This window comes from Balaenoptera acutorostrata, chromosome 2, assembly GCF_949987535.1.
Source record: "Balaenoptera acutorostrata chromosome 2, mBalAcu1.1, whole genome shotgun sequence".
In the NCBI taxonomy this organism is placed as follows: domain Eukaryota; kingdom Metazoa; phylum Chordata; class Mammalia; order Artiodactyla; family Balaenopteridae; genus Balaenoptera; species Balaenoptera acutorostrata.
In genome coordinates this window covers 19,477,242-19,504,034 of record NC_080065.1, presented here as the reverse complement: position 1 = coordinate 19,504,034, position 26,793 = coordinate 19,477,242, and the positions used below count along the sequence as shown (strand labels likewise).

Genomic DNA, 26,793 nt, shown 5'->3' with positions numbered 1-26,793 from the left:
TATGATTTAGGTTTTTAGGAGGGCATATTTAAGTAATAATGGCTTTGCAGTAAACATATGTTACATACATAAGTCACAATTTCAAAGAAGACAAATTGAAAAAATACTAATATTGAATCTGTTTTCTCCAATCCATATTGATAATGGGAAATCTAGAGGGGGGCATATTTCACCGTTTCTGTGTTCTCTAGAGCCCAACATAGTAGCAAGTTCATATCAGATTTTCAAAGTAACTCACTAGATAAAATCGATTATTCTTCAAGTTATTGTGAATCCTCTACATATTTTTGTAATTTATTTTTATTTTTTAACATCTTTATTGGAGTATAATTGCTTTACAATGGTGTGTTAGTTTCTGCTTTATAACAAAGTGAATCAGTTATACATATACATATGTCCCCATATCTCTTCCCTCTTGTGTCTCCCTCCCTCCCACCCTCCCTATCCTACCCCTCTAGGTGGTCACAAAGCACCAAGGTGACTTCCCTGTGCTATGCAGCTGCTTCCCACTAACTATCTATTTTACATTTGGTAGTGTGTATATGTCCATGCCACTCTCTCACTTTGTCCCAGCTTACCCTTACCCCTCCCCGTATCCTCAAGTCCATTCTCTAGTAGGTCTGTGTCTTTATTCCCCTCTACATATCTTAACATGCCATTTGCATTTGCACTGGGATACAACCTTCACTGCATCCTTATCTCCATAGGGGGCGCTCTGCTGATGTGAGCTCCTGTTCCACCTGTACTCCATAAGACCTGGATGATTTGTACATAGTACAGGATAGTTTGTGCCGAAAAGCACATGTATAGGATTGTCAGTGTGCCATCTGTTTTGTTCTTGATTCTGTTTTGTCCTTCATTTTCAGAAAGGATTAAAATTGGTATTCTGCTCTCTCCCAGTCTCAGTGTTTTAAAGTTTACATAGCTTCCTTAATTGTTTCTCAAAAACACAGTTTGGCACATTACATGATTCTTATTCCTGTTTACAGATTAAATAATTAAGGTATAGAAATAACAAATAACTTTCCAAAGTTCATGTTCCTTAAGAATTCTGGAAAGGGCCTCCTACTGACGTTTGTCTGAATATGGTGTATTTTATTTACTCTGCCATCAAAAGGACTGAAAACTGATTTTTAGAAATGAAGCATGGACCTAAAAATAATAGTAGCAATAATAGAAATGTTGCATTAAGAACTCCAGGGACATTATCCAATTTTTGCCTTAGCAAAGTGCTTCTCACACACATGAATATGCTCACATTTATAGGTAAAGTGATTGGCATCCAAAGGGTAGAATACTAACCCTAGGACTGTGGGAAATGAGAAATAAAAACCCAAAGGAACTTGCCAATTTACTAATATAGATTTAGCTAATTTCATTATTGAGCAGAAAATACTAGAATGAGTGTAGGTAGGCCACAAGTGGTTACAAAACTGTAGTGGGGTTTCAGCTCTAATTATCTGGAATTTAAAGCTACAGGTTTTATACACCATCCTACTTTTAGGAAATAGACAGCAATTATTCAATTTGCATCAGTAATGACGTTAAGCTTACTCTGACATTCTGTTTTTCATAACTCTTTATCCGTATTTCCTGAGGCTCCCTTGAGAGTGCATGTCCTACAGATCATTAGTTGCATCTACAGTAAGGTTAGATTCAGTTTAACTTCCCCGCAGAACACAAAATGGTAGTAAGCCTACAGACAAATCAGTATCTGTCTGATCTCAGCCCTGTACTTTTAATCCTTAAGTGATGGAATAGTAATTGTACACTGGAGATATACAATAACATTGGAGCAACATGGAGAGAGTCTGTTTCCATCCAGAAGGATTTAGTTTCCTGTACCCAAGTATGGAATGTGGCCAGGCTATGCCAGTTCCAAAGGACAGCGTGAGTGATGCAGAGGTGGGGCAGTGAGAAGGTGATGCTTGAAAACGGTCAAATGCTTAGGTGTTTTTTAATTCTATTCCTTCCTCAAGATACAGTCTTTCCAGAATCCTCTCTTACAAAACAGTTTTCTGATACACCAAGGTTGCTTCTAACCCTTTCTGTTCAGAAAAGGAGCAGAGAACTATTTACTCATTTTAAGGCTGCTGATACCAATGATTAAAACTAACAATATTATTCTTGCCTCAGATTTCTGGAACAGATTGCTTTTGTCTGCTCTTAAATGTAAGCAAATACCTGGTTGAGAAATATAGGACTACACTAACAAATATACAATGGTTACAATAGAAAAGATGTATTTATATAGTGGCAGTAGTAAGGCCTGAGAAGTAAACCATAACCTTGGCTTTGCCAAGATATGTCATTTAAACAGTGTCAATTTCCATTTTGTAATTTACAAAATGAGATTTCAGGCTGAATATTCTCTTTCAGTTTTAAAATTATAAAAAGATCAAGTATTAGCTTCTAGAAAAGCTTAGCAATGCTTTTTCATAATAAGTCACTCTGAATAAGGAAATATTTAAATTAGCATTTTACTAGTTTTAATTTCATGGATCTATTTATCTTTATAATATAAAATATTATATTAATTAATTATCTAATATAATACATAAGCATCTCATTATCTTTCACTGTATAGTGACAAAAATTCATTAATGCCAATTCTGGTAGCTATTATATATTAAGCAATCTACACAATATATTAATTTTAAGATGTTTTTGTAACTTTTTAATGTATATTTAATGTAGTACTCAACACTTACAAAGAAGATATTGCAAAACATAATAATAAATAAATTTTAACATATCACTGTACTTAAGAATTAGTGTTATTAGGAACATATCCTCAACAATATACTATTTCATTTTGCAATCAGTTATTTAGTTTTGCATGTTTTTTTTCAGCTTTGCAAAATTCTACCAGTTTGAATCCAATCTTCTGAGACATTTCTGAAAAAATATTTCAATCAACATTTTGTTTCTAAGATTGTCCCTAATGTTGTAGTTATGTTGCTATTCATTTATTTTCTCTATGATATAAATAATCACATATTGCATCTATTCAGCCGTTGTTGGACATTCGTAATTTCCTGTTGTTGTTCCTATTAATTGTGCTGGTGGTGTATGTTTTCAAGAGATTTTCCTTTGGATATGATCCAAGGAAATGGCTGGATCTTGGACGTGAGAGTATACAACCATATGAATTATTACATGTGGTTTACTTTAATTTTCAGTCATTCCCATTGGTCTATATCCAATCCAGCACTTGGAGAATCTTGTCAAACTTCTTAATATTGTGTCAATATTGTTGGGATTAAATGATAACTTATTTTGGTTAAGCTGTATTTCTTTAAATACTATTGATGTTGAAAACTTTTTCACGTTTATTTGCCATTTATATTACTTCTGTTAAATATTTGTTCTTCGTTTTACCCATTTTTATATTGAGCTATCTCTTTTTCTTATTGATTCAATACATTGCACTATATATTAGAGATACAGATCCTTTGTCAGTTGTGTGTGCTGCAAATATTTTCACTCATTTTGTGGCATTTTGTCCTCTTTGTGGCATATTTGGAGGAAATGAAAAAAGTCACATTTCACTGTAATCAAATTTATCAATGCTTCCTTTATGATTAGTGCATTTTATATTTTGAAATCTTTCATGAGCTTTAATATATTACATGCTAATATTTTTTCTAAAGTATGTATAGTTTTTGCCTTATATATTTAAGTCCCTAGTTATTCAAAATGTATTTTTGTGTATAGTGTAGTTATGGCCCATTTTATAATGATGATAATGATGTGGTAACAAGCTTTACTAAAACTATTTCTTGATCAATCTGTACTTTCCCCATTGATCTGCAATAGCATTATTACCATATATTAAATTTCTATATATAGTGGATCTGTGGCTGTGTTCTGTTTTCTGTTTCTGTTAGTCTATCCCTTCGACACTGTCAAAGTGACCTAGGTTCTAATACCAAATAATAAAGCTTGACAAATGGTAAAGCAATTATCCTTTATTGTACTTCACACAAGTCTGGACAATCTTAGTACTTATAAATCTTAGAATCAGCTTTCAGTTTCTGTGAACATTTCTCATTGGATGTCTATTAGATTACATCAAAAATACACAACAATTTGGAGAGGCTGGCTTTATTTACGATATTTTGTCTTCCAACCACATAGGCAATATACCTCTTAATTACTTTAGATCTACTTTAATGACATTCAGTAAAATGTTTTGCATATGTCTTTCATATACTTTGTTAGATTTATTTCAAGGATCCTTATAGCTTTGTTTATTAACTCTTGTTAGTTTTTGACCATTAAGAATAATGTTTGTTGTACTTTTTGTTATTGTTTGTTGAATGTATCCTTAATCAGCTTGAGAGGATACATTCTGTTCCTAGTTTGCTAAGAGTTTTTTTTTTTTTGATTTTGCTTTGTTTTGTTTAGAATGTATGAATATTAAATTTTTTGTTTTTTTCTATGTGTATTAAGATAAGCATCTATGTGTTTTTTGGTCCCTCCTTTAATTCATTAACTTTTTGGATAACTTTTATGCTTTTTAAAATTCCCTTCTTCATTTCTTCTCTCCCTGCCGCCTGCCTTCCTTCCTCCCTCCTTCCCTTCTTTCTTTCCTTGGTTTAATGCCAAACTATGCAAGCATTCCTAGAACTAAACTGATGACAGACTTTCATTTCCATTCCAGTAGAGTGGGTTTGGTATTATTTTGTTTAGTCCAATGACAGCTAATATCTCTCATGAGTGGGAACATATTGTATTGATATGAAAGTTTTACTGGCCACAAAAAACAAGTTGTAGAGTATTTCCTCCTTACTCTGTCTTCTGGGGAAAAGATGTATAAGACTGAAGTTACCTGTATCTTTAACTTTAGATAAAATTATCTAGGCCTGATTTTTTACCTAAAAATTGAGTTTCTTTAGTTATTGTAGTACTACTCTGATTTTCTACTTCTTTTAAAAGTACCTATGGCATGTCTAATCCATCCATTTTCTTAACGGATAATTAAATAATGGATAATTTAAAAATCCATTATCTTTAATATCTTCTGTGTATGTATATATATTCCCTTTTTCCTAATGTGTTTAGTTTTTGCCTTCTCATTAATTTTTCCATTATGAATTCTTCAGTTTTAGCTTTGATGCATAAAATAAACCAAACATTTATCTTTTCTTATATCTCAGAACTAATAAACTTACTGAAATATGAGAAGACTGCACTCAAGAAGTATTTTAAAATATTAACTGTAATATTTTGATGTTTACCAGAGTTATATATGAATTCCATGCTAAGTTCTAATTTAAATTATTTTTCCGCAAGTATGACTTGACACCACAAACTGCATATATTCTCCCGTAAGAAAAATTTTACCCTGGTGTAAAGAACTTTACTTTCTATTTTCTCCAAGTTGATTTAGACTTGAAACCTTGAATGTTTTAAAGATCATAGGATTTTTTTCCAACTACTCTGTTTTTCTTAGATTAATGATGAAACCAGTTGTTCATCCCTTAGACTCTGACAGCATACAATGACTTCTGACAACTTTCTCCCATTTCAGTTCCTGAATAACATGTAATTTCCTTGATATGACAAAATATCATTTTAGCATTCATGTCATGCCTTGGTGTTCATTTTTCATTTTTCTGTAAGTTAATGAGTTCTAACAAAGAGTGTCATCATAAAGATGTCTTTTGCCAAAAGTCCTGCTGCAGCATATGGGGCTAGTGACAAGCTACAGTATTAAGGAGATTGGTTTTAAACCAAGCCTGTAAAGTGTGCATGGAAAGACTAAATGCATCCCTATGTGTTTTGCAGACAATCCGAGTTTGCTGAGCCATGTCACAGTGGTTATTAGAGTTCTGGATGTCAATGACAATCCGCCTGAACTTGCCAGGGAATATGATATTGTTGTCTGTGAAAATTCTAAGCCTGGCCAGGTAAGTTAATTTTTTCCTTCCTAGCATTTGAATGGAAGAAAATAAGCAATTCTATTTCTATTATTCTTAGGTATAATCCTCAAAGATCCCCCAGTGTTATTTTTGTGCTTAGTAAAAAATAATTTTATAAAGCTTTATTTTAAGTACCAAATAGATTTTTTGAGACTCATAGAAAATACATTTTCTCCAGATCCCAAATGTAATTCAACAAATGAACTCATTCATGTATGCATTTATTATACCAATAAAATGATATTGAATGATTTGGGTACAACCCTGTATTAAATGAGGAGGAAACAGTGAATGTTTCCTGTCCTAATGAAGCTTAGAGACTAGAGTGGGGAGGAGAGACTGGCCTGGTCTACGTATTTTGGAGGGAATGAGGGAGTCACATACAGTGGCCATTGAGTGGTATTGATACTAGAAGATGATTAGGTTTTAACATGAAGAGTGTGAATGATTGGTGGAGGTGGGGAGAGTGAAGGATGGAGAGAAGAGCTTGAACATGACATGAATCTGGATGTAACACAGCAGCCAGTTAAAGGAGCATGACAATTCCGAAGGGAAGCCAGTGTTTTGACGCCCATAAAGCAAGTGGGACATGGGAAGGGAATGTGCATCTGTCTTCTCTGCTGTGTAACAAATTACACAAACTTAGCAGCTTAAAACAACACATATTTATCATCTCATAGTTTCTGCAGATCAGAATTCTGCTCATGGCTTAGCTAGGTCTTTGGAGGAGTCTTATAAGACGTAATCAAGCTGAGTTCTTACCTGAGGCTTGGGGATCTCTTCTGAGCTCACGTGGTTGTTGGTAGCATTCAGTTACTTTCAGCTGCAGACCTGAGAGCTTCAGGATGTTCCTTGGCTCTTCAGTGTTCCCCAGAGTTCTGAGATGCCACCCAGAGTTTGTGTGTGTGTGTGTGTGTGTGTGTGTGTGTGTGTGTCATATGGGCTTCCCCAACATGGCCACTTACTTCATCAAACAAGTAAAGAGAGTCTCTCTGGTGAGTCTGACAGTCTCATATAATGTAATGTAATCAGTGTGATATATCAACACTTTTGCCACATTCTATTGGTCAGAAGCGGGACGCAAATCACAATGACTTTAGGGGAAGTGATTACAAAGAGCCATGCATTCCTGATGGACACCTTGAAGTCTGTTGGCCACAGATGAATTGAGAAAAGTCAAAAGGGTCTAGGTCCAGCTGAGTCAGATAGCCCCTTTTACTATCTTTGGCAAACCAGAATAAATATATCATCGAAAATTATTTTAAAACATTTTGAAGCTTGTGACAAAATTATAGTCCTGAGAAACATTGCCTTGTGTATTTGTATATGAGGGACAATCAATTATGGCTTGCTAAAGTTATCATTGATTATATGTTTTTAATATTTCCAGGGGAGGTATTTACATATATATAAATGGAGGGCACTTTATGTAAAAACATGAAATTTTCTCATGGTCATTTCTCACAAGAAAATTAGAAAATATGAATGAGGACAAAATGACTGAAAATTATATTTGAAAGTATTTACAGGTTATCTGGTTTACTCTTAGCAATGTATTAAGATTATCACTTCCAGTGCTTAAATATTTTTCCATATCACCATTTCAAAAACAGTAAAGAATTTTATGGTACAGATACATAATGATTTACTTACCAAATCATACTTCAATTGTGTTAGAAATGGATGCACACATCCTGGAATTATTTTCTTAACATATATTATACAAGTACAATTGAGAAAAATGTTAAACATGCAAATAGAAAATTTAGATTTTAAAAAATTCAGCCACTTAATATAGGATTTCAATTTTGGTAATAACAGATTAGACATAGCTGAAGAGAAAATAGTGAATGGGAAAGTAGGTTAGATTAAATATTCATGTTAAAGCGTGGAAAGACAAGAAGATAGAAAACATTAATAAGAATGTGAAAGATATGGAGCATGCAGGTCTAATCCACAAGTTATACAATTCTCAGAGGGATATTAAAAAAGAGATTTGGGCAGAAGTAATATTTGAGGAGATCATGACTGAACATTTTTCCATACTGTTGGCAAGCAACAAGTCAAAAATTCAAGAAGCATAGAGAAAAACAAAAACAAAAATCTAAGCAACTGTTTACAAAAATAACTATACCTAGATGAATTGAAATAAAATTTCAGAAATAAAATTAAGTTTAAAATTTAAAACATCTAGAGAAAAAAGACATAATACTGTTAGGGGTAAAAAACGGATGTAGTGCCAGGCAAAGAGTTCTTAGATGACACCAAAAGCATAATCCATAAAAGAAAAAAATTGATAAGTTGGACTTGATCAAAACTAAATATTTTTGCTTTCTGAAAGATCCTGTTAAGAGGATAAGAAGAAAAACCACATAGTGGGAAAAGATACTTGCAAACCATTTATCCAATGAAGGATTAGTATGTAGAATATAAAAATAATACTCAAAACCTTTAAAAGAACAATTTCAAAAGCTGATTATTTAATCAGGAAGAATGAAAGATTAAAAACAAAAAAAGAAAAGATAAATCCAAAGAGCCAGAGATACTATCTGACAACCATGAATTCTTTTGTGTACCAAAAATCGTCCTTAAAAATAAAGACAAGGGTCTGGGGCATGCGGCGGTGGGTGCGGCGGCGCCGGGGAGGCGCGGTCTGGGAAGCCAGCGGCCGGGGAAGGGGCTTAAAAAAAAAAAAAAAAAAATAAATAAATAAATAAAGACAAGAAAAACTCGTATTTAGGCAAAAAAAAGTGAAAATTCCTTGCCAATACACACATTAAAGCTTTTTTTGGAAAAAGAAAAAAGAAAATAATCAAATTGGCATCTTGGAGTGGCAAGAATCCTTAAAGACCAAAGCAATCAGTAAATATACTGTTAACAATAAATTATTAATGAGTGGATAGAAAACAAAGGAATATTTTCTGGGGTTTAAAATATACATAGTATACATGGGAACAAGGTATCAGAAGGAAGGAGACAAAGTTAAAATATTCTAAACTCCTTAAATTTGGGGTAATTGATAAACTACTAATTTATAATAGATTTTATGTGTCAAGAATGAATATAGTAATTTTTAGTTTAAGTAATAAAATAGTAAAAGACTATGTAACTAACAAGATAATAGAAATTGGAATTTAAAATACTCCTAAAGTGATGTTGACAGTTTTATTTCTTGACCTTGATTATGTTTATTAAAATGTTCATTCAATTAAATAATTCACACATTTACAAAATTGTTCCATGTGATTTTATCTTGCTTTTTTATATTTTATGATACAAAGATAAAGGGAAAAAAATCGTTTTATATAGGACCTATTTTCAAGGATTCTAGAAGGGCATATTTCAAAACTAAAATGTAAAGAATAAAATGTGAAGTTTATAACCAATTTAATATTTCCAAAATAACCCTGTGAATTTCTGTGACGTTTTTAAAATTCAAAGTTAGAATGACAAATTTTCATATTTGCTGTTGAGATATAGTTTTGTTTTATAACACAAGATAAGCAAAATAAAAGAGAAAGTCTTAGTACACAAATTTATAATAGCTAGGTAGAAGTCATGGTAATTTTTTTAAAAACCAAGAAATAAGATAATAAATATGGAACAAGTAGAAAAATAAAAAGCAAACAAATATAATGTAAACTTAAAGAAGTATATATCAATATTTATGTTAAAATAAAATCACCAAAATATTTAAGAAATGTCTACAGAGAAGGTTATTGTGCTGAGTTTTAGTATGCTTCTGCCAGAAACTGATAGAATAATCACATAAAATTTTATTAAGGAAACTAAAAATTGAATACCACAATTAACAAACTTTACTGTTTAACAAATATAGAACATTGCATTGAACAACTTTAGATTATGCATTCTTTCAAAATTTACACAAAACATTGACCAAAATTTACCATATTCAGGACCACAAGGCAAGTATTAATAATTTTCAAAGAATTGGCCTCATTTTTATTACAATAAAATAATGCAAGATACTAATTCAAAAATATTGCTAGAAAAACTCCATCAGAAATGAAGAAAGACACTTTTAAATAAGCCATGAGCCAATAAAGTAATAAAAATTGAAAATATTCAAATGGAATGATAATCAAAATATACTGTATCAAAAAGGAAAAAAGGGCAATCAGTTTTTTACTCATTTTATGCTGACAACAAACTTTGAAATCAAAACCTGAGAAGGATATAATTTGAATTATAGATATTCTCTTTCATGAACATAGAAATACCATAAATAAAATATTGTCAAAGCAAATCCAGAAAAAATAATTACTTTAAAATGAAAAGGAGAAAAATTAAAATTCATTTTGATGGGTGAAGCCAAAGGTTTTGATAAAATTAAACATTCATTAATAATAACAATACTACTAATAATAGTGGTAATACTAATATACAGTAGTTAAATTTGTGAATAAAATTGATACTTGTGCTAAATATAAGGTCAATATAAATGTATTTCTTCTTTTTCTTTATATTAGAAACAATTAGAAAATGAAACTTAAAACACTATACCATTTAATATCACTTTCAGAAAATAAAATATCTAGAAATAAATATTGCTTTTCTTAGGTATCAATTACCTAATCTATAAATAACAACTTTTAGTAAACTTAGGACCTTTCCCTTACTGAATCTTTGTTTCTTTGGTTCCTAGGTTATTCAGAGAATTTAAACTTAGATCATTTGAAATGTGACATAAAGAGTCAAAAATCATCAGCTTTTTTTAGATGTTTTCTTTTTAGATTATTTCTTTTTAAAATTTTGTTTTAATTAACTAATTAATTAATTAATAATTTTTACTTCAAGGATAAAGTGTGATCTTGCATTAGGAGCAACTCACATGTACCAGTTTTGTAGGTGTAGGTGAAACTGCTGGATTTCTGAGCCGATGATACTCAGCCCTTGCTCTTGGATCAGCTGATCCTTCCCCTGTGGATGTAAACATCTTCTCTGTAATCGAAAATTCTAGTCTCAGTTTTCTGGCTTGAACTCTCTTCATATTGGCATGTGACCTTGACTTTTTCCATTGACCTTGCATGTTGTCCACTTTTTGCTCATGAGGAAGTCCATTCAGGCATTCTCACTGGCCATTCTCTTCTCTTAATGTCACATTGTTAGCCTGGGTCCTTCTGTTTTACCCTCTACACTGACCACCTAAACTCTGTAGTCTTCCTAAGAAGTAATTTAATGTGATGTTGACAAGTGCTCTCTTCATCTCTAAAATGAAGAAAATTGTCAGAATTTCAGGGCCCTTCCAAGCCTGAGATTCTATGAGTATATGACTAGATAAGTCTTAAATTCCTTTAAGTGTGGGTTGTCCTGTTCTCCTCAGGTGAAAAGTTATTCCATTTTTAAAAGAGGGCTAAATCCGTGACAAACCATTTCTTTTGTGAGCCCCATTAACCATTTATATAGTATTTATCTTTTTTTCATATAACTGTTACTATTTTCAAGAAGTAATTGCTAGACCTAGCCCCCCAAAGTTCTAATATATTTTAAGTTACGTGATTACTGCTTATTCTTTGTAAACTATATTCACATTTAAGCATCATTGCTGTCTTTAGTATTGCATGATTTTCGATGTCACTGTAAGAAAACTGGATTCTTTATGTTATCTGAGCTTTTGTTTCCAACTCTTTCACCAAAATGAATTTAGACTTTTCATTGAGGGAATAAAAACATCATTTTAAAAGTATTGCTTATTACACCTGCGTTTAAAGAAATCATTACCCATTCATGTAGTCAATTGTATGATTAACCCATCACAGTGGAAAGTTGTCTGAATCTTTCTATTATTTAATTTTGAGGTCTTTGGTTCATTTACTCTTATGGCTGTAGCATTTCTGGAGAAACTGTATATTTTGATGCAGGGATGGAATAGGAAACTATTTAAATAATGATTTGTGAAATAGCTTTTCTGAAGCGTATTTGTATTGCGACAGTTCCTCTTTCTATGACAATAGCTTTTAGAATTACAGACACTTCTGTTATGGATGTTGTGCATTTAAATGTAACAGCATGCGGCTACAGCAAAGAGACTGTTTTTTTCTGAAAGCAGAGGTTCAAACCACATGTAAGAGCAGAGTTCAGGTCGATTCAGGTATCAATATAAACTTCAACAATATATTTCTCTGAGTTAATATATTTTCCTGTTCTGAAAAAAATCTTTTAAGTACCTTGCATAAAAAAATACTGAAAAGAAAATCATGCATGCATGAAATTTGAAATCAGTTCCCAAAGAAGAGTGAATTCAAAATAGTTGAGATGTGCCTATACCTAGAAACTTTGAGAAATAACAAAGGGAATGCTTTCTGTCTTATTCATATTGACTTTTCCCTCTGTATTTTTTCTTTTTAGAAGTAAACTTAGAAAACATAACATATAAAAGAAAACATTTTATTACATAACACCAGCCTCTGCCCCCATGATATCCATGGTATTACTGATATTATTAACAGTACAACTTTGTATGAAAAAAGTTAACTAGATCAGTAGAGATTTTACATCTTATCAAAGATAAACCTCAGCTAACTAACAAAAGTTGGTATTATTATCAAATGAAATGATCATTTGAGATCATATTATAAGGCAAACTCTATTAATTAAAAGAAGATGCAATGCATTCCATAGAATTTCCTTTTTAATTTGTTTTAGTTAGGGTTAGCTCATTTACCAAATAGAAGACTATGTTATTTGTATAAATTTCTGACACTATTTTTCCTAATTAAAGCACTCTAGAAGTGATAGATTTTAAATATGTTTTAAACACATTTAAACAAGGGGATACATTTATTTAATAAAAGGAATATAAAATTGGTTTTAATTATTTTCTACCAAAAGTGAATCCTTATTCATGGGCATTATCAAAAAATTCTGCTAGTAATTATTTGTAAATACCATCCATCAATTTGAGTTTTCTCTCCCTTTGTTAGAGTAAATCTCAGATCTTTCAAAATAATCAAATACTTTGTGTACTTATTGCATAATGTGTAAGTGAGAGAAAACATTGGAGTCCAGTTAGAAGGAAAGAGAGTCAGAAAATAAATTTTTTATGGATCATACATAACCAACTAGCTGCACAGAGAGCACAGGTAGCACAGTGTAGATAAATCAATAAGTCTGAAAGAATGGTAGAAAATATTGATGAATGGAAACATGGCAATTATCTGATATCTGCCAGAAGTTTAAATCTTCTAAAAGTCATAAACATGTTAACTTCTTAGGTATGTTTTCTATTATAAGTCTGAGGAAACAAATGGAAAACCCATTTCCTAATGAAAGAGAAAAGGTGATTAGTAAAACAACCAAAAAAGAAATTGAATATACCTTCTCTCATCAAGAGAATATCAAGGAGTTCTAGATTAAAAAAAAGAAGACCAACATACTAGGTTTTTAGAAGCATCTCTCAGAAATATTATGGAAAAATATTTAGGTACAGATGCATGTCCAACAGTTCTACAAAAGTTCAAGATGAATCGTTCACTCTTAAACAAAATGTGGTAACCAACTTATCATTTACTATGTAGATGAGACTGAGAACCCTTTCTGAGGAAGAAAAATTTGCCATAAGTGAGCTTCCTGGTAAATTGAGATTTGAAATTACCTGTATAAAAATGGAAGGGATATTTATATTTTAGAGATAACAAAAAAATAGTAAACATAATATAATATGAATTATATTAGTGTTTAACAAATTGAATAAGCTCATGTTTGTAAAAATTTAAGAAAATTTAAAATAAGTGATAAATTAACTTTGAAATGAGAAGAAAAGAAAATTGTTCCAAAGCATTGATAACAGAAAACATAAATAGCTCAGTTTATTTAAATTAATTGTTCTTTACCAATCCCCTCCAGAGTTACATTCTAGGATAAGAAGTGAACTTGCAAATGTGTCAGTATGTTATGAGGTATCATTGAGGAAATAGGATTGTAAATTGGAGAATCACAATGAGTGAAGAATAAGAGTGAGAAGACATTTATTTTCCCAAAGAAAAATTTATACCGCCGTCCCTTAGAATCTGTGGGGAATTGGTTCCAGGACCCCGCCCCCCTCAGGATAACAGAATCCACAAGTGCTCAAATCCCTTATACCAAATGGTGTAGTGTTTGCATATAACCTACACACATCCTCCCATATACTTTAAATCATCTCTTATAATATCTTATAATACCTAATACAATGTGAATACTATGTAAATTGTTGTAAATACAATGTAAATGCCATCTAAATAGTTGCCACTGCATGGCATCAAGTTTTACTTTTTGGAACTTTCTGGAATTTTTAAAAATATTTTTGGCCCGTGGTGGTTGAAACCACAGATTTAGAACCACAGACATGGAGGGCTGACAGTATTTCTTTTATCTAACCCTGAAAACAACCTTGAAAATTTGATATTTTATTTCAATTTGATACTAAGTAACTAACGTGTAGAAAATGTAGTTGTGCTCTTCAGATTTTGCACACTCTAAACGCTATGGAGCTTTTCCTGCGCTTGAGAAAAATCATAAAGATTGCTTCTGATTATCCATCAGTTTATTCTATTTATAGTCAAAAGGCGATAGCAAGAAAAAATATATGTATCTGTCCAGATACTAGTTGTGCTTTCAATGAAAAAAAAAAAAAAAGCAACTTGTAAATTTTCAGTTCATAGATAAATAATATGGAGGGAAATAATGAGGAGAAGAATGATAGAAACTTCTTGGAATATGTAAGGGGAGGGGCTTTCACCCAGGATCTCCTGCTGAGAAAGTAAATTCTGAATGGTGATGGGAAAGGGTATAAGGAATGAGCCACTGGAATATATGGAGGAAATTGATCACTTCTATACCCTGAAGCTCTTTCTTCACTTTCACTTCATGAAGACACATGCTCTTCTTCTCCTACTCTCCCTGACCACTCATTCTCAGTGCTTTTATATTCCTCCTCATCTCCCTCACAAGCTAACAGTCTCAGTACCTGGAAAGGAATTTAGGTTTTAACTATGATGCATTTTGGTGGATTATCTCACCTGTAAAATATTGAAATACGGTGAAACTGAGTAAAATGTTCTTAGAAATCGTATCAATTTTTGAAATGCACGTACTATATTTCATATGCAGGAAATACCATTTTTCTGGCTCTACTTTCCCTCTGTTTTCAATTTCTCTAAGGAAAAGCTGGAAAGAGGATACTTGAGCATTAGGATACTAATTTTTTTTCAAAAGGAAAATATCATCTTGCTTGTTTGTTTCAATATTACTTTTAAAGATTATAATGACTGTAACGATTGGAATGTGTATGCTGCTCTTAGGCTACCTGGGATTATTTTTTTTTTTATATATTCTAACTTTCTCTGTTCCTTAATGTGCGTAAAGTCCAAATTTGGGTATTACTTCCTCTCAGCCACTAGGGATGAAAAAATTTCATAAAGCTCTGGGCGGTCTAGTTTTACCTCTGCCACATTTTTACAGATTTGAGACACATCACACTCCTTTTGGAACTCAGAGTCCTCGTCTCTAAAACGCAGGGGCTGGATCATGATCTCAGAGGTCTCCTCAAACAAAAATTATGACTCTAGTGCTTTTGCATTTGCTGACTGAGACCAGCATGTACAGAAAGGCTGTCCTACATCAACACTGGGATATTGGTATTTGTACAAACCATATTTCACATCTCCCCAAACAGGTGTTCACACAAAACCTTACAACTAATTGGCCCCAAGGTACTGTGGGTAATAAAGGAAAAAAAAAATAAATGTTTGTGCCATGCTAGAAAATAAAGTGTGAATGATTATATGGTATGCCATAATACATTTCTTAAAGTCTAATGCAAGGGAGAGCAAATTAGCTGATACTTTTTACTAGAATGAGAATTTGAAAGCACTCAAGTTGGATACTGAAAATGTTATAATATAATTAAAATCAAGGGAAGAAGCCAAATTAAATTTAGTATTTAATTTTGTCTTTTCTTTAGGTTATTCATACCATCAGTGCCACTGATAAGGATGATTTTGCCAATGGACAAAAGTTTAACTTCTTTCTTGATGAACATCTGTCTATAAACCCAAACTTCACTCTGAAGGACAATGAAGGTGAACATGAATACGTATATTTTTTGATCTATGTGGTATCTGCTTTGACTGGATATGGAGTAGGCCTGAGCAGCTTTGCTTTATTCTTATATACTCATGAACAGCTTGCAAATCAACATTCAAAGTCAGTTTGATGTTAATGTGTTATGATCCGTGAATAGCTTGTGTTTAAAATTGAGCCATATGTACAAATAACTTTCAATGAGTTTATTCAGAAGCATCCCTTTAAACAAGAAATGTACGTGTAATATGCTCTTGGGCAAATTTTAAGAGAAATCGTAGCTGACAAACATGTTTATGAGAGCTGCTGCAACTGCTAGGAGGTGGAAAAAATTTAAATTAGGAAAAATGAAAAATATGTCCTAGGGACCATTAGAAAAGGAACTGCAATGTTTGAAATCATCTTGCTTTAGCAAGGCTATCAAGATGTGCTGTACAAATTATATTTCCCCTTGTTATTATGAATATTTTTCCAAAATATGGGTAGATACATATGCATAATTACAGAGCATTGTGGAAATTTTTGAATTATTTTTGTTTAACCTTCTTATTGCGTAGGGAAAAAAGAACATAATAACTAGAGAAGATTCACCATGATTTAGATTCCTTATTTGGTAGATTCCTCAAAGTTGTGTAAAAGTCATTCTTCCATATGGAAGGGAAACAGCAAGCCACTCAATATGTACAGTGTTCTGACTGGCATCAACTTTCTTCTTCTCAAAACTAGTTTTTGATCACATATATCTGAATATACTGTTATTTAGGATTTAAGATGTGCCTCAGAATCACATGAAAGAAACAATCGCACATACATTTTGAAGTAAATAGTTAATTCCTTCTCTGTACCCTTCATGGAGAAGCGTTTTCAAATTCAAGCAAAAATAAAATCACTAAATGACAACCCGCTAAACATTTTTTCCATTATCCCTAAGCCTCCTTAAATAATCATAACAAGGATACTAAATTGTGCATGTGGCCATAACAAAATTCACATAAAAATACCAAGCTTGTTTGTCTCTCTCATTTTAACTATCCCTGTGGTCAGCTGTACTTATGGCAATATGTATTTATCCATGTTTGTGTATGACAAATTGTGTGTAATTGACTGTTGAACATTTATTTACATCTGAACATCCCACCCTACAATCCCAAATGTATTTAAATATTATAATTCACTATGCTAAATATCTGAAAATAAATTCATATTTTCCCATATTCAAATAATTGCATAACTTGGAGAGCATTCAACTTTCTGCTTTAGTAGATTGAAATTTACTATATTTAGAAACACATATTTAGAAATAATACTTACATTTCAGTTGAATTTTTTCCATTCCAATACAAATTTTATTTACATTTTAAAAGTAATTTTAATTTGATGATATTATAAAAATTGACTTAGATTTGAAGATGTGCTGTAATCTAGCTATTTAATGTAAATAACTCCTGAAATATTTTAGAAGAACAAGAGAATTTTACTGTTGTTGAAACCCACATTAGTGACTAAAAGTCCTTCATTCAAGATGATTATGCCTGGAATTTCTCAATTTAACTAATGAATATATTCAAAAGGTCTCATTTTAGTTGTATGACAATATTACCAGTGCTGGGAACTCACATTCAAAAAATCCCCCTCATATATGTACACACTTTTGAAAGTGTTTATAATGCTGATGTAAATTTTTTAACATTTATTTTAACCATATATATGAATGCTTTAAATCAGCTATGCCATCTCAAGTATGTGATGCCTGTGGGCAGTTGTATGGGAGTAAAGATGTTTTAATTTATTTTTAAATTTATTTAATTTATTTTAAACATTTTTGGGAATTGATGAAATTATACATAACGCAAATAATTTCTTTCAGATAGAAAAAGCAACAATTTTCTGAAAAAAAGATACTAGCACACAGGTGAAAACACATGCTTGAGCAAACAGCCTTGTTTATGCTAGATAAGACAAGCCACCAAACTTCTCTCAACCTCACTTTTTAAGTTTAAGTTTTGGTTTGAAATATCTACTTTGTAGCATTGGGGGAATTAATGACGCTGTATAAACATATTAGAGTCAAGATGGACTTTTCTCTAAACAGAAGGCAGTTATGGATAATAAGTTACAAAGATGAAATTTAAAATGGAATAGTCATACCAAAATGAATATATACATATATTCATGGGTACATAAACACCTCTCTGACCAACAACCAGAACAAACTACAAAGAGTAAGAGTCAGCAAGTCCAGGCCTACTGGATCCTGCAGCTTGGTCATTGCATCCTGTGAGTTAGGAAACATTTACATGCCCCCAGAACCTAAAGAAATCTAGAAGAAAAAATTAAAACCATTGTTCTTCTGTGCCCCCTGCTTACATGAACATGAATATTCAGGGAACAATAGAAACCAGACAGAGACTCCAAGCCAGGATGAGTGATCAGGAAGCCATGGGTTTAGTGGCATCTCCAAAATTGCTTTGTGGCAAAGAGTGAGTAGAGACAAAAAGCTGTTTCCAAAATTAGACAGAGAGAAATGCTTATTGTTTTGTATGATAAATCTGAAAGTCAAAGAATTAAAAGATAGTCAATAAATAATAAGAAATAAATCAGAAAATGAATTCACTCTGAATCATGCAAAATACATAAATGAACAGAAAAATACTTGAATATTAGCATGTTTAGCATTTTCAAAATTAAAAAAAAGAACTTTTTTTTTAAAAGACCTAGAAGTGATTACATGAAATGAGACAATGAAAGAAAATATTTATATAAAAATAATTTAAAAATCCTTATTAAAATAAAACTACAGTTTTTGTATAGATAGAAAAGTATATAAAGTGACATGAAAATATATAGATGTTTAGTGTTGTATACATAATTATATATAAACATATACAGAAATTAAAATTTGAAATTTTGTTTATATATATGTATGTATATATGTCATGTATACATAAGATAAATATTAAAATATAGGTATTAAATATATAGAAATGTGTATAGAACTATATCTAGAAATTACATAGATTTATACATATAGACTATATAGATATAAATTATCCATACATTTAAAATTTAATTATGTGTAAACATATATGAATATATACATGTATGATGTATATGTGTATATTTGTATTTATATGTATATGTTGTATATACACACACACAGATACAAAGAGAGAACAATAAAAAAATGCATTACTTCCAGACTGGACACAGAGAGATTTAACAAGTCAAACATAAAATCCATTAATTCAAGCAAACGAAGTTCAGATACGTCAAAATTTTTAAAAATTGTGAGAACACTTAACAGATATGGAATATAAAATATTTGGCAGAATTAGAAAGAAATTATAGCAACAAGCAATATATGTAGATAAAATTGTATGACAATTCTTCAAAGTTGAAAATATGTGGACCCTCACAATTAACATGAACACCAGGGACTTCCCTGGTTGTGCAGTGGTTAAGAATCACCTGCCAATGCAGGGGACACGGGTTCGAGCCCTGGTCCGGGAAGATCCCACATGCCGCAGAGCAACTAAGCCTGTGCGCCACAACTACTGAGCCCGCGTGCCACAACTGCTGAAGCCCACGCACCTAGAGCCCGTGCTCCACAACAAGAGAAGCCACCACAATGAGAAGCCCATGCACTGCAATGAAGAGTAGCCCCCACTCGCCACAACTAGAGAAAATCTGTGTGCAGCAACAAAGACCCAACGCAACCAAAAATAAATAAATTAATTAATTTATTTAAAAAATTAGCTATTATAAAAAAAAAAGAACACCCAAAGGCAAGCAGAAAATCAAATCTATACTTGAATATGCCAATTTAAAAGTGCTAAACCTCAAAGATAAGGAGAAAAAATATTTAATCAAAAAGAAAAGGCAGAATATTTAAAAAGCAATAATAATTAGATCTAAAGTAGATTCCTGTTAAAAAAGAAAAAAAGATGACAGAAGTTGATAACAGTTATACGCTCAAACTGCTAAAGGAAAAGAATTTCCTATAGTCAACATTCTCTATATGTAGTTAACAGTGGTAAACTATCAGGAATTAAGGGAGGACGGTTATTAAAGACTTTTTTCCAATGTATAAGAAAAGAAACTTTTCAATTTTTAGCTACTGACATTTTGGCAAATATTGTATTAATCTTTGCCTTCAGGATCTCTGCAAGAAATAATAGACAAAAAAGCCTTTCAATTAACATTTCATTTCAAATGTTAAAACTTGAAGAGTTAACACTAGAATAATGGAGAGTTAATAGAATAAGAGTCTGTAATTTCCAAAGCAAAGAGAGATTTTTGAAAAGTTAAATAATAAAACTTATTTCATCAGTAGAACAGAGGTCAGAAAGTAGAATAAAAGATGCAAAATAGAAGCAATGACAATTTTATTTGAAGTAGAAAGTAGTTCAAATATACCATAGTCACAGATTAAATATCATTTTTAAATATATTTTATTTTAAAAATAGACCCTTATATGTTGCTTACAAGAGATATGCCAAATTCAAAATGTGATAGGAAATTTTACATAAAAAGTTAGAAATATTTAGCTATTGCTTAAAAAAAACAACTATTGCCTGAAAAGAAAACAATTCCAAAACCAGTTTTCTTAAAATAAAGCACATTTGTTCATTTTTTTAGCTCACATTTCTAAGCATTAGCAATTTCTGTTGGGTTCAGCTGTACAATTCTGCTAGTCTCAGGATATTTCAATCACTACAATTAATCAGCAGTGTAGTGAATGTTCTCCTCAGTCCAAAAAAGATAAAACAAAACAAAAATAGAACAAAAGAACAATAATACATAGAAACAAAACACAAGATTATCATTGTTAACAAATGAGATGCAATTGTCTTTGTGAAAATTTAAAAGAATCCACAGAAACATCTTAAGAAACAATTGGATAGATTGCCAAATTTTGGAATACAAATAAATGCCCCAAATGGCTAGATTTTCTATATGTAAAAAATATGAATAAATAGCAAATCAGATAAATTTAAAATGGTAAAAACAAATCAAACAAATTAACAAAAAACTCTTGTAAGATCATCAGAGAAAAAATTTCCAATAAATAATGTTCAAGTTCACCATTTTGAAAGGCAATGTTAGTGAAAATATAAAAAACACAAAAATAATATCTTTACCCCATTAGTAAATCAACACTCAAATTTCCAAATTAATCTATAAGTTAAATATAATTTTTATCATAAACTGAATTTAATAATCTGTTAATAAAATGCAGATGGTAAAGGGTTGAGAAAAGCAAGAATGTAGGAAAAGAAGAAAAAGGATGTGTATAGTTAGAGGAAAGAGAAGAAAAGAGGGCATATCCTAACGTATCAAGATATTATAAAGATGGTAAAGATTTACATCTCTATGAAAGGAAGAAATGGCTATCAACTAAAGCAATGAGTGTTTGGAGTACCTTTTCTCTGAATGGATGTATTTGCTTTGATAGATAGGACTCTTGCTTTCTTGAACAGAATGTTAGCTCAAGGAATAATCTGTTAATTGTTTCCTCTAATTATTATGAAGATGATATTATAAAGATATAAAGGTAGTGTAAACCCTGAGAGCTGGCTTTTCTTTTCTTTTTTATTTTTTTGTAATGTAACTGCGTGACTAAAATTTGATTGATTGACAGGGATCCATTTAAAAGAAGCAGCCATTTCAAAGATGGCTGTCTTGAATAAACACATTGTCAGCCACTAGTAGATAGAAAGCCAGCTCTCCCATTCCCTTTTGTTCTAGAGATTTTTGGGTGATTTCAGTAACTGATCATTTGGGCTTTTTTTTTTTTTTTTCTCTTCTCCAACTTTAAATTCCTGTTTTTATGTTTTAAATTCATCTGTAAAGAGTGAGCTTGAGAAACTCTAGGCTCCTACCCTTGACCACAATAAAAGCTGAATCCCAGAGACATATACCTTAATAGTGTTTATGCCTGGAATCATAGCTAATGTCCTCATATCAACTAAGAAGATTTTCCTCCATCTATACCCTGGTGGGATTCTCCTATTCACAGCCCAGATCTGCTTGATAAATACTTAAATTTAAGGTAATGTTTCATGTTGTTTCAGTTCTTCGCCATCTTTGTTAGATCTTTCCTGCCCTATGTTTTATCCCTCATTAATTTGGAATCTGCTAATTTATCTGAACATTAGAGAACAAATGTCTTCTTAAGTGTTCCATCCTACATATATAAAAGTTTCTTTATTTGGGGCCTATTTTTGTTTATTATTCACTGTGACATAGGTTAGGAATATACTGGTAGAAAACACCAGCATTTAACTAATATTCTGGTCAAGGAAGTAAGTGTCCTATCAAATCAAATACATGCACTCAAAGAAAATGTGGTCCGCTCACTGCTTTGGTTGATAGCTGTTTTTTTTTTCTTTTTTCTTTTTTTCCTTTTATAGAGATATAGATCTTGTGAAATTCTCTATAATTTCTTTTATGTTTTCTATCTTTTTTTTCTCCCTCTATTTTCTTGAACATATTAATCTTAATGATTTTACAATCACTGTCAGCTAACTCTACTTTCTTAATAAAGTGATAACCTTTCTTTTTGTTTTTCATCAGGGGGACTGGGGAGACAGGACTGGGATATAATGGTCTTGTTTCTTAATATCTCTAGCAATTTTTAGTTGGGTGTCACACATAGTGTCTAAACCTAGAAGAGTCTCAAATCGTAATATATTTCTTCAGAGAGTGTTTGCTATTTTCTTGGATGAGCAACTAGAGAGGGGCATCATTACAGGTGAACCTCAGAGACATCTTGGGTTCAGTTCCAAACCGCCACGATAAAGCAATTATCATAATAAAGTGAGTCACATGAATTTTTTTATGCTTTCCAGTGCATATAAAAGTTTTGTTTATACTATACTGTAGTCTATTAAGTGTGAAATAGCATTATGTCTAAAAAAATGTGCATACTTTAATTAAAAAATACTCTATTGCTAAAAAATGCTAACCATCTTCTGGGCTTTCAGTGAGTCATAATGTTTTTGCAATAGTAACATCAAAGATCACTGATCACAGGTCACCAAAACAAGTTATATTAATAATAATGAAAACGTTTGCTGTATTGTGAAAATTACCAAAATGTGACATAGAGACACAAAGTGAGCAAATGCTATTGGGAAAATGGTGGCATTAGACTTGCTCAATACAGGGTTGTCTCAAACTTTCAATTTGTAAAAAACCCCACAATATCCACGAAGCACAGTAAAGCAAAGCAAGATAAAAGGAGGTATGCCTGTACTTTAATCAAATCAGGGTAGGATTAAGCTAAGTCAAGGCCAAATCAATGCTAATTTGTAGTTTTCTTTAGATTCAGCCTGTCTCTGAACTATCCCTGTCCCTAAGGCATGGCCCTTTAGGGCTTTCAACTGAGAGCCTGTTCAGGGGCCATTCATGGCCATTTAGGGCCATTCACCCTGGTCCCCTCCCTTAATCATTGTCTGTTCAACAGGAAGAGATGGAAAAAAAAAAAAAGCTCTTCTTTTCCACTTAGAGTTTTAGATCTCTGCTAAACTTTCAATTTAAACTTTCAATTTAACAAATATCTTTAGAGAGAATCAGCCATGTGTTTAAGGCCCCTTAATTTCCAGTATGACTGTGGGCCCAGGAGGGTGGGAGGGAGGGAGACGCAAGAGGGAAGAGATATGGGGATATATGTATAGGTATAACTGATTCACTTTGTTATAAAACAGAAACTAACACACCATTGTAAAGCAATTATACGCTAATAAAAATGTTAAAAAAAAAAAAAAAAGAATGATTGAAGGGCCAGGACATGGCACAAAAAGCTGAGCATTTAAAGCTCGAAACCAAAATAAAAAATAAAAAAATAAAAAGACTCGGTTAAAAAAAAAAAAAGTTCTCCTATTTTCTCTGTCCCCAGCTTGGAATTCCAGCCTCTTGTTGGCTCCTAGGATAAACAAATACATTGTAATCCACAGTTCACCTTCCCACATTTTTGCCCTGTCTAGAATTTTACCCCCCTACTTGCCTCACTTCAGCAGTTCTCTAATGTCATTAAACAGAAATTTCCTTGAAGATTTCAGGCTTTTCTCTCAGTTATCAGGGAGAGTATTGGTTAGTCAAAAACTACTGTTTTATCCATATTACGTTTTCTACCGCAAGAACCATTTGGCAAGTTTCATTAAATAGTTGGGATATAAACTGGGCTTGGAAGAAAGGGCACAGTTCATTAACAATCTAATTATCATTAAGATGCTGGCTGTCTGGTTGTTCATGTATATGCTACAGATATTTGTTCTTAAATTTTAATTAAAATTAGTTCAGAATCCCATCCTATGTACTGAGCAAAATCAAGATCCTCTCCAAAATTTCTGAGGATTATATTATGCGAGTGGGGTATACAACATTGTCACTCTTTATGCCACTCACCAATGCAACCATTTTTTCTCTATTTCTCTGGCTTTTGTTTTCTCTGTTACTCTTCCATGCCTGCTATAATCTTTCTCCTCAAAGTACCACGTGCTCAAAGCACAAACTATTACCAAAAGTAGAATGAACAGAGTTCAGGGAAAGAGAAGCCCAGCTTGGCAGTTATCTGAAAGGGATAACAGAATGAAGAAAACTGTAGCCTAAAAATTGATGTCAAACTCATTCTTTTCTAAAATAATCTTTACTGAGATAACATGTACAGCTAAATAAACTTAACCTATGGATGGATCCTGAAAAATCCCCTCCAAAGCACAGAGGCATTGAGAATCACAAGAAGATATTTAGGTACTGACCCAAATCTACCCATCAAATCTTACTGTATAGGAGGAATCTCTGGGATTCAGAGCTCAAAGAACCTCCCTAAGTGGATGATCAGAGAACATTTCAGGGTCATGCAGGTTGAAGGACAGAGGCAGTTAACGTATAGTGGGGTGTACTTAATATTAGAAAGAGAAAACCATACTTAAATATCTAAGGAAGACTTTTTGAGTTGATGCATGAAAATATTACCAATTTAAATATTCGGGTAAGGTGATAAAATTCAAATGGACACTGCTAAAACCTGAATTAGTAACCAGAAAGACCAAAGAGGAGGCAACACCGCCCAAGAGAACATTGCTTTCTCCATCACAGCCTCACAAGGTGAGCTGAGAGGTGGAGCCGTTGTCCTTGGGCACCTCCCTGCTCCTCTGAGTCTTGTGGCATTTAGCTGCCTCTCCTGGTCCCTATCATCTACCATCCCTCCAATCACTCTCCCCTTTTTGCCAAAGTCTTGGGAGCACTTTCTCCATCCATACTCGAAATCATAACTGGAAAAATTCAATGCCCATAAAAGCAAGTGGGCCAGCGCTTCAGACACCCAACACTCAATACCCCACAGTGATCGCCAAAGCAGATCCATGTCTTTAAATGACAAATGGGGTTATTTGATACCCTGCACCTCCCTAATCCTAGCACTTATCACACTGTGACCTCTCTCCCATTTAGACTGTAAGCTCTGTGAGGACAGGGATTTTTGTCTGACGTATTTGCTGCTATATTCCTAACTGCTACCAGAGTGCCAGACACAGAGGAAAGTTTAGATAAAAATTTGTTAAATGAAAAAAAAAGAAAAACGAAGGAGAAGGAAGCAACATAGAAGAATGTTTCAGAGTTCAACTCAGGAAACCAGTTGCCTCAATCTGAAACCAGGTTCCTCTGCTAACTATGTGTGAGGCCATAGCCAAGTTCTTGCTCACAGTGTGTTTCAGCTTCCTCTTTTGTCAAATGGAGATATGGAAGCAATTATTACCATTTCATTTTTATGAAGAGAGATCAAAATACAAAGACGTTGAAATCATGCACAAAGTGCTGCAAATTATAAAGGGCACAATGACGATACTAAGAATTAAATAAATAAATAGATGGAAAAATAATAATGAAATATCTGAAGGAATTACCTTGAGTGAAGGAATATATGGGTTTTAGATCCAAAAATATGTATAGTATCCCTAACTTGAGAGATAAGAAATAATTTTACAAATTTCCAGACAATGAATTTAAATTGTAAAGAGAATAATCAGTGCTGAAGTACTCATTTGCAAGATTACAAGCTAATAGTCAATGGACCTTCTTTTAGTGACATTTCAAAGAAACAACTACAATAAAATACATCTCTGCCTATTTAAGATGACACTCATATGACAATTAGGGAAGGGTATTTTAAAATACTGAATGCCTCAGAAAATATAAACACCATGTGTCAATTATAGTAAAATTCTATTGACAAAATATTTGGAGCTATAGCGAACAAATGAAAATAAAATAAAATAAAAATAAATTTCTGAAAAAGTAAAGACAGTATAAAACAAACAATATATGATTAAATATCAAACAGAAATAATGATTTGAGTAGCATATATTCTCATAGAAGAGCAATAATGATAATATGATAGGATATATAATATTTCTTAAGAAATGTCTATGAAATGCACTTTGAATATTTTCAGTAAGAATATACTCATGTATTGTATTGAATTAAAAATGAAAAAAAAACCCTGAAATACACACACACACACACACACACACACACACACACACACAGAGACTCAGCCCTATCCCCTCCCCTGACATTTTACACGGGGCTGTCCAGTGTGTTCCCCAGCCTCACACTGTATTGCTATTCACGACCATTCTTATTCTCCTTTCTTAGAATGCTTTCCTCTAAAAGAAATTCTATAGTCAGCTCTTAAGTTAACATTGTTTTTTTCCTACCATTCAGTCTTCAAGGCATTGTCTGCTGTGTATGAGACAGTGATCTAAGCTGTCCAGATG

At 32.3% G+C, this 26,793-nt stretch overlaps 1 protein-coding gene across 7 annotated transcripts in view; it reads left to right on the top strand.

Moving 5' to 3' along the window:
- Nucleotides 1-26,793, top strand: part of CDH18 (cadherin 18) — a 993,557-nt gene that overhangs the window by 945,073 nt on the left and 21,691 nt on the right. For all 7 annotated transcript variants that reach the window (XM_007188233.3, XM_057541771.1, XM_007188232.3 and 4 more), the window contains 2 exons: nucleotides 5,794-5,915; nucleotides 15,892-16,009. In XM_007188233.3, coding sequence (XP_007188295.1) covers nucleotides 5,794-5,915; nucleotides 15,892-16,009 — 240 coding nt within the window. The remainder of the gene's footprint in view (nucleotides 1-5,793; nucleotides 5,916-15,891; nucleotides 16,010-26,793) is intronic.